We start from the raw sequence: 15,224 nt of genomic DNA on the forward strand, positions 1-15,224 counted from the left end.
AGGGAACGCCAGGTTTTTTTTTAACACTCTAAAATCAACCAAATTTCTAAAATATATATTCATGGGACTACAAACTGCAAACTCTGGTGTATTTTCTCCTATGATGACACTGATGCTTCTCAACTGTTTGAAAGATTAAAGTGGCAAAATCTCGGCACTCAACGTGACATACAAAAAGCCATGATGGGTTTTAAGTCCCTTAATAACCTTGCCCTAGAATACCAAGGGTCCAAATTTAAAAGTCGATCCATGATTACTCCTTATACTTTCCTTGATTCTGAAAACAAACTAGCCATTCCACTCCCACGCACAAACTACCTTCGAAACAGTTTTAACTACAGTGGTGCTGTCCTATGGAATAGTCTTCCTCGAAACACTTTTGAACAATTTTAACATTTTAATTAGCATACTCCTTATAGGATGTATTTTAGACTTAGATATTAACATTTTATACTTCTGTACTTTTTCAGGGCTGATGAATTTTTTACCGTGTATAAATAAAGATTACTCACTCACTCACTCACTCACTTACTTGATATTTGAATAATATTAATGATAATGATGATGATGATGACCATCATCATCATCGTCATCAACATAGTAAACTTAGTTATCCTCTCCATTAGAGGAGCTTTTCAGACTAATGAAATATACTGATTGTTAATTTTGAGTGTCATAAAAACCAAGTTAAAACCAATCGCCAAATTTCGCCAAATTACTCCCGATACTCAGTTGAAAACCGCTGTAAATTGTAAATGTAACGAACGTTATCCAGCATAAACCCGTGTTTGAGTGTAGAAATGTTCTATGTTCAACGAACCTTTCGTGTCACGCTGTCACGGATGGCTTTCTACCAAGCGTTGTTTGATTCTAAAGTCACGTTCGATTTTTCTAGTTAAGTTATTCAGGATATTTATCAAAAGAATAATTCTTCAAAAACGGATAATTCTTGATCATGTCAGTTACTCGGTTTTTCTGTTCCTTCGACCAAACAACTGTATTTCTGGTGATTGAAGGAGTAGCGTATAAAATCTTGCTGCATTGTTCAATATATTCTTCAGAGCACGTGACCCCTAAATGGTCACACAATTTTTGAATGGTTTCTCTTGGCCTCAAGACTATTTCCTCTCCAGAAATGTCCAGAACTGCGTCTCCATAAAGTTTCCGTATGCGTTGATTAGCGGTTGCTGAATTGAAGTAATATTTAATAGCAGCGTCGAGTTGTTGCGGTTTATTTACCTGGGGGAGAGAGAACGAAGTAAAGTGATATGTTAACTGCAAAAGGTCAGTACATATAGATGTCCATCGCATCCCGTGCAAGGTAAAGTCATATTTTTCTCACCACATCACAAGAAAATAAGATAAATTAAGACTAGTCATTCCAGAAAGGAACTAAGATATTGTTTTAGTTTTGTTATACGTCTAAAAAATCCGCTCTTTGTCAAATCATCTAAAATTCTTTGGTCGGATATTGCAGTGCTATCAAGAAAGGCAATTAGTCACAGGTTCAGATGCTGTCCTAAAAAGGTAGATTTTAATCTGATTGTTAAAACTAAACAAAGAAGAATCAAGTTTTATTTCACGTGGAAGAGAGAAATAAAGGCGCAGCAATTGATAACCCCCCACCCCACCCTTTGTGACAATCAACATGCTCATTCCACCCCTCCTCATTTGCTCTATTCCCCTCCCCTTCTCCCTCGTACTTCCCCTGCTCTTCCACTCTCAGTCGGTAATCCTATCTCCCTCCCTTACCTTAGCTGCTTCCTCTTTTCTTACGCTGTCACGTGATCCCGTCGCGCGAAGCATTATGGTTGCTATATTGTCAAATGGATTCCTGGTGACGTGGATGAATTTCATTGGTACTTGGACAACTTTTCCAATTTCCTCCAGAATTTCTGTCTTCTTCGGATCGATTAACAAGTGTGATGTCAAACCACCTTTCTTGTCGCCAATGACCTGTAATATAAAAAGTGTTGGACATCTGTGAAGTTTATTTATTTTGATTGACCACTTAAGCTGAGAAGCTGTGCCTTTTTCCAGGTTAATACCTCCAACTCTCTTTGTGTTTTAAGCTAAAACGAAGACTAAAGTTCGTTACTCCTACAATTACAAACATTACATTTTCAAAGAAATTGGACACAGACGGAGCGGAAGTGAAACAAACACTATTAAATAGCATTTCTTTTGTGCATCCAGTTCTGTTATTGCTGTTGAGGTCTGGGCAATACGTTTGACCGGCAAGGATCCAGTTATTGCAAGTTTCGCCTTTATCACAAAAATGCTATTTTTGTTTTCCACAGTTGGCAGAAACAACCAATCCCGCTAACAACAATCGATACTTTTCAAATTTCTTCCACTGTGGTCTGTATCGAGTATCAGCTTCATATCGACGAAGCTGCTATACCAAGGAGAATTTAGACATTTCGTGTTACTTAGGACAACCTCCTTGTTACCTTGCTAGCACTCCCCGGTATTGAACGGTCTCAACTGTTTTTCATGTTGACATAGTTACTGTCAATGGGTATCGGCAAATGCCTTTTTTCTTGATACCTTCGGTCATATACCCTCCCCAAGCAAACGATACCCAAAAGGACCATACTTTTAATTAACTATTCCCTGGTATTGTTGGTGTATGTCGAGTAATTGTCATTTCATGTTTAGAAAGTGAATATACTCAGCAGCCTTTCGCCTTTACTCTCCTGTCACAACCGATCCGCAAAGAGCCGATACCGCTCTTGAACATCGATACCTTTAACGCGTTTCCCGGTATCGACTAATTATCTTCATTGTATCGAGAAACTACTCACTCTAAGGAGCTTTTACCTTGATCCTTTTATCATAACTTCCTTGCCATAAACCCGGCACATTGTAGGTGTATTTGAACTCTCCGTCGAGCAGGGAATTTTTGGCACGAATTCCAAACAAAGCTTGCTTCATTGACAGCTGTTGAAGCTCGTAAAAAAGCAAATATTTTTGGAGATTTTTCCTTTTAGCATTTGGCGACTGGAATTCGTTCCATCTACCCAAGAGATTATACTCATGTGGGATGATGATCTCTGGATGTGCGTCCAATATGGCGCCTACTAAACTATGTCTGCTTCGAGGATAACCAATGAACATAACAAACGTCTCCACTCCATCGTACAAGCTGAACATTTTATCTGCGGAAGACCAGGGGCGAGTTTTATCTGAAACAAACAAAATCAAGATTTACAAAGAGAAGCGCGTAACTACAAACGCCACAGACAATAAGTTATCCTAATCATTGTCCTAATTGTTATTATTATTATCATTATTATTATTATTATTATTATTATTATTATTATTATTATTATATTTATTATTATTATTATTATTATTATTATTATTAGTATTATTATTGTCTCGTGCGATCACAAAAATAGCTATGCGCGATACCGCACACGTGTGTATTAGTCACAATTAGCATGTATCGTGGTTTTAAGTCATGTAATTTGCATACGCTTTAGCTGTTCAGCTTCAATATTGTAACGACGAGATTCCTAGCTTGCCACTGGATAAATATCGTTTACTTAACTGTCGCTACATGCTTAGAACTGCTTTTTCCCATTTTGTAATCGTTTATTGTTTTCTAATTATTGTAGGTTTCGAAGTCACTCTTGTTGTAAATAAAGGAATTGAGAGTCTTGAATCACAACGAGTCTTTTGTGAAACGGTAGACAACTACAGCTAGCGAATCCATTACTATTATTATTATTATTATTATTATTATTATTATTACTATTATTATTATTAGTGAAAATCAACATAATTTTCTCTAACATATGCATCATTGTCATTGCTGTTATTGTCGTGCATCGCGTCATCATCATTATAACTGTCATCGTCGTCATTGTGTTCATCATCTTCATCATCATCGTCACCATTATTGTCACTGCCATCTCCATCACCATTTTATCATCATCATCGTTGTCGTCGTCGTCATTGTAATCATCATCATCATCATCATCATCATCATCATCATCATCATCATCATCATCACCATCACCATTCCTACCGTTGTCATCATCATCGTCATCTCCACCGTCGTCCGCATCAAGTTCTTCATCAACGTGATTATCCTTATCGCCATCACCGACATAGTCACCAATATCATCCCTATTGTCATCAGTCACGGTTATCAGCATGAACACCACCTTTTTTTTACTTTGTACGATGAATTTATGGTTACACTATCATCTAGCAACCTACTTCCATCTAAACTCTCATCTGGCATTCGAAGTTGAGGGGATGAGAGAATTAAACGTGCAAAAATTACGTGTTCATTTTCTGTCAGATATTTGTGTCTGACTGACCTCTGTCTGTCTGTCTCTCTCTCTCTCTCTCTCTCTCTCTCTCTCTCTCTCTCTCTCTCTCTCTCTCTCTCTCTCTCTCTCTCTCTCTCTCTCTCTCTCTCTCTCTCTCTCTCTCTCTCTCTCTCTCTGTCTCTCTATCTCTGTCAGTCTAACTGCTTTGTTTGCACTTTTGATCAATACAAAGTAACTCACCGCTTCCATTGAGAGTTCTTCCTTCAAAGATTTTCATAATCTGAGCTGTTGATATTCTATTTCCTCCTTTGTCTTTAAGAAGGTAAATAAACGCCAGCATTGAAATCACAAGGAAACAGAGAAGCAACACGGGAAGGAGCTTCGATCTTGGATACATAAGTGTGAAACTAGATAATCTGAATGATAAAAAAAAATGAAAAAACGTTAAACGTCTCTGCCTGAAAAAAAGATGTCAGTTCTCGTCCTCGTCAGGACTGTGAGAATTAAGAAAACTTTATTGCACAAATATTATAAGGTGTGCCACTTTCGTTTGGAGTATCCGTTCTAGAAACAACCTTCTATACATTCTCATGACACAATGTTCTATTTATAACCCATTGATTAATTTCCTCGCACTCTCATGTTATGTTTAAAAAACGAGCGGCACTGTTTATCGGATTTAAAAGCACGAGGCGAAGCCGAGTGTTTTTGGACCCGATAAAACACGTGCTTCGAGTTTTTTTTGAACGGCTTCAAAATCTATTATTTGGATCAACTCATTTTTGCTCTAATATTTAGATTTGGGGTTAATTTGGTCTAAAAAATTGGACATAAAGTTAAGCTGTGTCTTTATCAGATTTAAAGACACTCATGAAACATTAATTCATGATCTTGCCATTTCTTTATGAATTATCAATGAGTTTTTGAATGGACGAAACACGTTACGTGGTACAAAATCAGACAGCTGATGCCGTGAACATCACTCAGTCTGTTTCGTCTTCTTTTTTTCCACAATACAGAGCACGCGTTTCAAAAATCAATCGAAGGGGGTATCTGGTTGAAGTTATATTAGAGGTCACTGGCATTTACATAACGTTCTGCTGCGTTAAATTCTTACTGAAAAACAATTAAGGTAGATATCTGCATGACAAACCCAGTGAAGACTTAAAATTATCTTCTTCACACGAAGGATAATCCTAAAACTTCCGTTATATTAATCAATAGGTGACTCACAAAACACATTTCGTTTCGGAATTTGCCACGCTTTAGGGAAACGGTCAGAGATGAAAATGAGCAGTGGATCCCCGCTTTACGGACACCCGCTTAATACGGGCAGTTATTTTGGTCCTATTCCATACTTGTTCAATAACCTTAACTAGTTAAATAAGGATAATCCGATAATACGGACACCTTTTCTGGTCGCAACGGTGTCTGTAATACTCAGGGTTTAGCGGTATTTGCTATCTCAATTTGAAGAATGTACGATTGTCAAATTCAAAGGCTGAATTTGTCTTCGCCAATACATTTAACGGTTTCGGTACGTTGCATGCACGCCATAAATAGATATAAAAATTAAACAAAATTGGTTACCTTTTAAGCACTTCTTTTCAAGGATTGGGCGATTCTATCAAGTGGTTTCCTGTAGCGGAATAAGGAAAGAACGTTTTTAAACAAATCAATTAAATATGAACTATTCTCTTATCAGTTTAAGATAAGCGCTCAACAAAAGTGAAACATAGAAAAGCATGAATATTTATAAATATCATTAAATTTAACGGCAAAGCAATTAAATAGCTCCAACCTAAAAAGCTAAAAAGTGGTTACAAAATGGGATAAATTAAAATGAAAATGTAAAATACTTTGTACAGAATATTTTTCAAGGAAAATACAGGGAGATGTAAAGAATCGACGATAACAGGACACAGAAAAAATCGGCTGAGCCCCAGATGGGATTCGAACCCACGACCCTCCGTGTTCTAGATCGGATGCTCTAACCTCTGAGCTACTGAGGACTCGTTGGCGAGCAAGGGTCATTTTTGTGGGCTGGACTTACGAACCGCATCACGCGGTCACGGAGTCCATCATAAGCAACACATTAAGGTTTAACTGGATCATGCAGTCGCAGTCACAAAAATGACCCTTGCCCTCAGTAGCTCAGAGGTTAGAGCATCCGATCTAGAACACGGAGGGTCGTTTATAATATCATGCAGTGACATAGGTTAGAATATGTTTCATATAAGTAAATGAGCTTGTGCACAATTATATTTGGTGCTAAAATAATGTCAAGTGTTGCATAGAAACGATGTGTTTTACGGCAAGTATGCGGCTTACGCATCTGTAGTGTTTTTAATTTATTTTCGTATAGGAAGAAAAAGATGTTTTGATCACTCAATGATAGGTTTAGAGAAAGATTCGACAGCGATCTCTCACCTCCGATGCTTTCTTGTAATTCATTAAATAAATAGGTTCCTCACAATGCATTTTTAGCTTTTACATTTATTTGTCTCTTTCATTTCAACCTTCCACCTTAAAGGTCAAATTGTTGAATACTTGGCCTAAAAACAATAGAATGTGACTGTTTCGGTACATTGGTCTGATAGTTGCCACTTGGAAATTTTGATGTTCTTACGACAAGCATCGACAATTCACTTCTCGGGCTAATATTCAGTTGTTGTAAATACATATAGTCAACAAGGCGACCATCAGGCGATAATTCCTCCAATTAACTTGAGGTCGTGCAGGACCCACTTGTGCATAATTATATTTGGCGCTAAAATAATGTCAAGTGTTGCATAGAAACGATGTGTTTCACGGCAAGTATGCGGCTTACACATCAGTAGTGTTTTAAATTTATTTTTGTATAGGAAGAAAAAGACGTTTTGATCACTCAATGATAGGTTTACAGAAAGATTTCACAGTCTCAGCTCCGATGCTTTCTTCTAACTTTAATCCTTTTCAATTTTGTAATGCATATGATTGGTTACTGGTTATAAAGACACTTATGTTCTGACTGATTTCTTAATTGAGGGACTGGTTATGAAACTTTGCCATGAAAACAATGGTGCTGCAATTTATGTTGGAAGGGCCACGACATTGCACAATCCTTTGTTTGAATGTTTACACTACAGGGTCCAGTTGTTCAAAGGCCGGATAACTTTATCCAGTGGATAAGTCGCTATCCGTCAGTTCCAATCTGTGCAAAGATTTCAGTATTTCCTCCTGTACAAGCGAATATGCACACTCTAACCACAGTTAAGTTTGGGAGTGTACAAAAACATTGGAAAAGGTTTTACGTGAAGTATATTTTATACCCTGAATAGTGCCTTATCCAGCGGATAAAGTTATCCGGCCTTTGAACAACTGGGGCCAGCTGGATATTTTAAGGACGGTGCCTAATAACAAAGAAGTATTTTTGTGCGGTTTATGACTATGTGGGAATAGCAGTTCTTAGCAAGGGCTATTGGAATCCAAAAAGAAAATTGAGGGTAACCACGCATTTTTTTAGAGATAATTAAGCAACAATATTTCTAAAAAGTGCCAAAATATAAAGCAATGTATGGGATTTTTTTTCTAAATTGAAGCTTAATTATCTCTGAAAAATGCATGATTATCCCCAATTTTGTTTTGGGATACCAAAAACACATGCTACCTTCTGTTTTCTCCATATAGTTTTAAAGCGCGCAAAAATTTTTCTGTATTAACAGCCACCACCCATAGGAAACCTGAGTATCTCGAGATGCGCAGAACGTATGCGCAGTAACAATAGTAAGCACCATCCTTAACACGAACGTTTCTACTTCTCAGTTGCTCCAACACATTTCAAAATCCAAGTCCATTGTCAAGGCCAAAAATGCTAACAATGACATATAAAAAAGAAATTTGTCAGGCTTCATAGCCATTACATTTTATTAACTATGCACTGTATGAAATTAAAAGTGAGATATAAGTCTAAGTAGAACATTTTTGAGAGAAATGTGATGGTATATTTCCAGCCTGGTGAATGAATGAGAATGATGATTACTCAAGAAAGTGACGCAGGCATACTCGGAAAAAAGAAATCCGAGTGCTCCTATCAGGAGTCGAACCTAAGACCTTCCGATTACTAGTTCGGATGCTCTACCACTGAGCTACAGGAGACTCGTGGGTGCTAAGGTCATTAAACTAGGTTCCATGGGACAAACATCCTGCATACTGCTAGGATTTGAATGTCGAACGTGTGGTATATGAGAGAAATGTGATGGTATATTTCCAGCCTGGTGAATGAATGAGAATGATGATTATTCAAGAAAGTGACGCAGGCATACTCGGAAAAAAGAAATCCGAGTGCTCCTATCAGGAGTCGAACCTAAGACCTTCCGATTACTAGTTCGGATGCTCTACCACTGAGCTACAGGAGACTCGTGGGTGCTAAGGTCATTAAACTAGGTTCCAACATTTTTCTACGTAACTAGAATAAGCTTTGAGAAACGTTGCTCGGGCAGTAAATAAAGTTTCAATTTTTTGGAGAAGTTCAAGTCCGTTTTAAAAGCTCGTTTAAGTCAATGGGAATATTGGCGCAAAGAAGAATCGCAGAATAAGGTTTTGTTTGGAAGCATACCTGGTGTTATAGCCAGTTCTGCCAAATTCTAATATTTTTCCTCGCGTTAAGACTCAGGAAATTGTTATAATTCACTAATTTCACTGGTCACCATTTTTTGGTTACCCACACTAATTTAACAATCTAGTGCACTTACACATCTTTTCTGTTTTGAGCAGTTTCAATGGAATTACAGAGAAGCAGAGAAGGGGACAGATGTTTAATTACTCGTCAAAACAAGCAGTATGAAAACAACGAGCTCTCAAACGCAAATTTTATGAAGTTTTTGAAACGCACAAGAAGTTCTTAATTTTTGCCTTACAATTTCCATCGCGCGTAATTACTAACGTGATGGTTTCCATGCGACGTCATGGCGGTCATGTTGGGGTACTACAGGAACGATGAGATTTTTCTCCTCTGGATGTTAACTTCCATTTTCATGAAAACTATGTGAACACATTTTCTTTTGTTATGAGTCCTCACGATTCGTGCATACTCTTTAAATAAATTCAAGGAAGAAAGAGTCCTGTCTTGCTCATGCGAGACCTTAAATGAAATCACTTAGTCATTGACATCTCTCGAACCTCTATTGTCGATCGATAGTAAACGTTCACAGAAAGATTGTGAGAACAGTTTAATTTATTTCATAAAATACTGTGATGATTTGACATATAATGATATTATAAGGCACAAATCTTAAGCAATTTACAGTCCTTTACCAAGGTTCCATAACCTGGACCTCTCCGCCGATATCAATTACTTCTTCATCTATCTTTTTCACCTGTAAGGAAAAAATGTTGCCATTTTTATCTACAAAATATGAATTGACCAAGCCGCACTTACGCAGCACCATATTTTTTATTTATAAATGACAGCCGAGGTGGCCTTTATTATAAGCCTGGTGGTTTCGTGAGGTCTCCTCGCCATTATCGTAAATAGAATGATTTCTTTTGTTTTTTAGTAAGGCAAATAAATGATGATGATAATGATGATGATGTGTATACAATATTGTGCCCTTCACAATGGACGGTCTATTCGCCTGCTCCACGCGGACAAAAATGTACGACAGAATTTTTCGTTCAAGTGGCTATGGACCTGGTTTCTTTTAGTAACAAAAAGCTGAAACCGCTGACTAACTAGGAATATATTGAGCTCTCCAATCTTTCATTTCATGAATCGCAAGAGGAGGGAGCCATCGGTGCCCTTCCCACCTCCCCCAAGCAAAGGCTACATCAGGAGTAACCTTGTGGCATAACGAAAACAAACAGTAATAAACAGTAAAGGCAAGCAGAATCTCTGAGTAATTTTAAAACACTTTTAAACAAACACTACAGAAAAAAATAAGGCACGGCATTCATGGAGAACAGGGTTTTATTAGGATGAGTAAATTTTAACATTGTAATTAGCATACTGTTTATATGATGTATTTTAGCCTTATATATTAACATTCTATACTTCTGTACTTTTTTAGAGCTGTTGAATTTGTACCGTGTATCAATAAAGATTACTTAGTTACTTACTTACTTACTTACCTACTTACTTACTTACATCTGAATAATATTAATGATGATGATGAACATCGTCATCAACATAGTAAACTTAGTTATCCTCTCCTTTAGAAGGCCTTTTCAGGCTAATGAAATACAGTAAAAACCCGCGTATAGGAACCTAGAATTTTTGGGTTCAGGCTGAATGGGTTCTTATATTTTGGGGTAGTTTTTCCTAAGTCAGGCTGATTAGGTTCTTAGTAGGTTCTTATTTGTAGGATTTCTCATAGTGATACAAAAAGTCAGGGCACTATACAGATTCAAGTCCCAAGACTACACCAGTGTAATTTTATACAGTACTACATATTCTATACTCTGTATTTAGAAGATTTTCAATTTTGAAGTTTCTTCATTGTACTACATACTGTATTAAACAAATAATTTTCATGGCATATTTCTCAGAAATTTCACAATTTCTAACAAAATCCAGTATTTTGGCCTTACAATAAGAGTGCTTTTTTTGTATAAGAACCTATTTTTCTTTGCCAGGCTAAATAGGTTCTTATATATTTGGGTATTAAAATAGCCAATTTCAGCCTGTAGGTTCTTAAATCACTAGGTTCTTATAAGTGGGTTTTTACTGTATACTGATTGTTAATTTTGAGTTTCCTAAAAACCAAGTTAAAACCAATCACTAAATTGCTCCCGATACTCAGTTGAAAATCGCTGTAAATTGTGAATGTAACGAACATTATCACGCATAAACCCGTGTTTGAGTGTAGAAATGTTCTATGTTCAACGAACCTTTCGTGTCACGCTGCCACGGGTGGCTTTCTACCAAGCGATGTGTGATTCTAAAGTCACGTTCGATTTTTCTTGTTAAGTTATTCAGGATATTTATCGAAAGAATAATTCTTTAAAAACGGATAATTCTTGATCATGTCTGTTACTCGGTTTTTCTGTTCATCCGACCAAACAATTTTATTTCTGGTGATTGAAGGAGTACCATAAAGAATCTTGCTGCATCCTTCAATGTATTCTTCATAACACGTGACCCCTAAATGGTCACACAATTTTTGAATGATTTCTCTTGGCCTCAAAACTATTTCCTCTCCAGAAATGTCCAGAACTGCGTCTCCATAAAGTTCCCGTATGCGTTGATTAGCGGTTGCTGAATTGAAGTAATATTTGATAGCAGCGTTGAGTCGTTTCGGGTTATTTACCTGGGGGAGAGAGAACGAAGTAAAGTGAAATGTTAACTGTAAAAGGTCAGTACATATAGATGTCCATCGCATCCCTTGCAAGGTAAGGTCACATTTTTCTCACCACATCACAAGAGGATAAAATAAATTAAGACTAGTCATCGCTGAAAGGAACTAAGATATTGCTTTAGTTTTGTTGTACGTCTAAAAAAATCCGCTCCTTGTTACGTCATCTAAAATTCTTTGGTCGCATATTGCAGTGCCATCCATAAAGGCAATTGGTCACAGGTTCAGATGCTGTCCTAAAAAGATAGATTTTAATCTGATTCTTAAAACTAAACACAGAAGAATCAAGTTTTATTTCACGTGGAAGAGAGAAATAAAGGTGCAGCAATTGATACCCCCCCCCCCCTCCTCATTTACTCTATTCCCTTCCCCTCCTCCCTCGTACTTCCCCTGCCCTTCCACTGTCCGTCCGTTATCCTATCTCCCTCCCTTACCTTAGCTGCGTCCTCTTTTCTTACGCTATTACGTGATCCCGTCATGCGAAGCATTATGGTTGCTATATTGTCAAATGGATTCCTGGTGACGTGGATGAATTTCATTGGTGTTTGGATTGCTTTGCCAATTTCCTCGAGAATTTCTGTCTTCTTCGGATCGGTTAACAAGTGTGATGTCAAACCACCTTTCTTGTCGCCAATGACCTGTAATATAAAAAGTGTTGAACATCTGTAAAGTTTATTTATTTTGATTGACCGCTTAATCTGAGAAGCTGTGCCTTTTTCCAGGTTAATACCTCCAACTCTCTTTGTGTTTTAAGCTAAGACGAAGACTAAAGTTCGTTACTCCTACAATTACAAACATTACATTTTCAAAGAAATTGGACACAGACGAAGCGGAAGTGAAACAAACACTGTTAAATAGCATTCCTTTTGTGCATCCAGTTCTGTTATTGCTGTTGAGGTCTGGGCAATACGTTACAATACTTATTGCAAGTTTCGCCTTTATCACAAAAATGCTATTTTTGTTTTCCACAGTCGGCAGAAACAACCAACCCCGGTCATATCTATCGATACTTTGTAAACTTCCTCTACTGCGGTCTTTATCGAGTATCAGCTTCATATTGACAAAGCTGCTATACCAAGGAGAATCTAGACATTTCATGTTACTTAGGATAACCTCCTCGTTACCTTGCAAGCACTGCCCGGTATCGAACGGTCTCAAGTATTTTTCATATTGACATAGTTACTGCGCATGAGTATCGGCAAATGCCTTTTTTCTTGATCCCTTCGGTCATATACCCTCCCCAAGCAAACGATACCCGAAATTACGATACTTTTAATTAACTGTTCCCTGGTATTGTTGGTGTCGAGTAATTGCCATTTCATGTTTAGAAAGTGAATATACTCAGCAGCCTTTCGCCTTTACTATCCTGTCACAACCGATCCGCAAAGAGCCGATACCGCTCTTGAGCATCGATACCTTTAACGCGTTTCCCGGTATCGACTAATTATCTTCATTGTATTGAGAAACTACTCACTCTAAGGAGCTTTTACCTTGATCCTCTTATCATAACTTCCTTGCCATAAACCCGGCACATTGTAGGTGTAGGTGAATTTTCCGCTGAGCAGGGAATTATTAGCACGAATTCCAAACAAAGCTTGCCTCGTAGACAGCTGTTGAAGCTCGTAAAAAAGCAAATATTTTTGGAGATTTTTCCTTTTAGCATTTTGCGACTGGAATTCGTTCCATCTACCCAAGAGATTATACTCATGTGGGATGATGATCTCTGGATGTGCGTCCAATATGCGCCTACTAAACTATGTCTGCTTCGAGGATAACCAATGAACATAACAAACGTCTCCACTCCATCGTACAAGCTGAACATTTTATCTGCAAAAGACCAGGGTCGAGTTTTATCTGAAACAAACAGAATCAGGATTTACCAAGAGAAGCGCGTAACTATAAACGCCACAGAATGAAAATGAAACAACTATAATAAGTTAATAACAAATGTGTACTTTCAGTAGCCCACTAACCTTCGATACAAGGTAGCAGGCAAGGGCTATGGTTTGCTTTTAACTTATAGGCTTCCACAGTCATTGTCATAATCACGAACATTATTATTAGTGAAATCAACATAATTATCTATAATGTATGCGTCATTATCATTGTCTTCATTGGCTTCCACCGCGTTATCATCATTTTCTTCTTGTTCTTCATCATCATCATCATCATCATCATCATCATCATCATCATCATATTTTGTAAGTATGAACTTATGGTTGTACCATAAAATGAAACGACAAAGAGCAATAGCCACTTCCGTACCCTCTGTGCAAACAGCGTACTTATGCAGTAACTGTGACAGAGACTGCCACTCAAGAATTGGACTCTACAGTCACAGTCGACGCTGCCCCAATACAATGAACTGACGTTTCTTACGCATTCCTTTGTCTTTCCAGACAGAAGGAGATAACACTATCATGAAGCATTCTAATTTAACGTCCAAAAATTAGTTTTCTGTCTCCCTGTCATGTCTGACCGTTTGTCTCTCTGTCTCTGTCTGTCTGTCTGCCTGCCTGTCTGTCCGTCTGTCTCTCTGTCTCTATCTGTCTGCCTGTCCGTCTGTCTCTCTGTCTGTGAATGTCTGTCTGTCTGTCCATCTCTCTCTCTGTCTTTAAATGTCTGCCTGTCCGTCTGTCTCTCTGTCTCTGTCTGTCTGTCTGTCCGTCTGTCTCTCTGTCTCTGAATGTCTGTCTGTCTGTCCGTCTGTCTCTCTGTCTGTCTGCCTGTCCGTATGTCTCTCTGTCTCTGAATGTCTGTCTGTCTTTTTCTCTGTCTCTGAATGTCTATCTGTCTGTCTGTCTCTCTGTCTCTGAAGGTCTGCCTGTCTCTGTCCGTATGTCTCTCTGTATCTGACTCCTTTGTTTCCAGTTTTGACCAGTAGAAGGTAACTCACCACTGCCAATGAGAACTCTTTCTCCTAAGATTTCCTCCTTCTCTTGCAAGTCAAACATCACTTCTGTTCCTATAAAGTAACTCAGAGATCAATTAATTGTAAGGTGTTCTTTCACAAAGTAATTATACAGTGTAAAGTCAAATAGCTCTTCAACCGATGATCTGGTTACTTCTACACATCTTCTTTGACTCTCCATTTGGAAAATATCCATGCATACCTCTTTTTTATTATCTGACTGACTTCTGTCTGTTGGTCTGTCTTTTTGGCTCTCTGTCTCTGTCTGACTGACTTCTGTCTGTCGGTCTGTGTCTGGCTGTCTGTTTGCCTCTCTCTTTTTCTCTTTCCCTGTCTGACTGACTTCTGTCTGTCTGGCTCTCTCTCTCTCTCTCTCTCTCTCTCTCTCTCTCTCTCTCTCTCTCTCTCTCTCTCTCTCTCTCTCTCTCTCTCTGTCTCTCTCTCTCTCTCTGTCTCTCTCTCTCTCTCTCTCTCTCTCTCTCTCTCTCTCTCTCTCTCTCTCTCTCTCTCTCTCTCTCTCTCTCTCTCTCTCTCTCTCTCTCTCTCTCTCTCTCTCTCTCTCTCTCTCTCTCTCTCTCTCTCTCTCTCTCTCTCTCTCTCTCTCTCTCTCTCTCTCTCTCTCTCTCTCTCTCTCTCTCTCTCTCTCTGTCTCTTTCTCTCTCTCTCTCTCTCTGTCTCTCTCTCTCTCTCTCTCTC

The 15,224-nt window shown here is 38.2% G+C and overlaps 2 protein-coding genes across 2 annotated transcripts in view; both read right to left on the reverse strand.

Annotated features, from left to right (window-relative positions):
- Nucleotides 1–661: 661 nt before the first annotated feature.
- On the reverse strand, nt 662–4,629 carry LOC146451379 (uncharacterized). The gene is made up of 4 exons (XM_085099206.1): nt 4,527–4,629; nt 2,824–3,188; nt 1,753–1,956; nt 662–1,239 (listed from the first exon to the last, which is right to left on the reverse strand). Exons 1-4 carry the CDS (start codon nt 4,624–4,626, stop codon nt 901–903), a joined length of 1,008 nt encoding a protein of 335 aa, XP_084955332.1. The 5' UTR covers nt 4,627–4,629; the 3' UTR covers nt 662–900.
- Nucleotides 4,630–10,372: 5,743 nt separating this feature from the next.
- The window catches only part of LOC146451380 (uncharacterized), a 7,177-nt gene continuing 2,325 nt past the window's right edge, over nt 10,373–15,224 (reverse strand). The window contains exons 2-6 of the mRNA XM_085099223.1: nt 14,514–14,582; nt 13,411–13,471; nt 13,108–13,363; nt 12,052–12,255; nt 10,373–11,572 (exon numbers count right to left, since the gene is read on the reverse strand). Coding sequence (XP_084955349.1) covers nt 11,234–11,572; nt 12,052–12,255; nt 13,108–13,363; nt 13,411–13,471; nt 14,514–14,582 — 929 coding nt within the window. The 3' untranslated portion in view covers nt 10,373–11,233. The remainder of the gene's footprint in view (nt 11,573–12,051; nt 12,256–13,107; nt 13,364–13,410; nt 13,472–14,513; nt 14,583–15,224) is intronic.

Source organism: Pavona decussata, unplaced genomic scaffold (genome assembly GCF_977016875.1).
Source record: "Pavona decussata unplaced genomic scaffold, jaPavDecu1.1 SCAFFOLD_390, whole genome shotgun sequence".
Classification (NCBI taxonomy): Eukaryota; Metazoa; Cnidaria; class Anthozoa; order Scleractinia; family Agariciidae; genus Pavona; species Pavona decussata.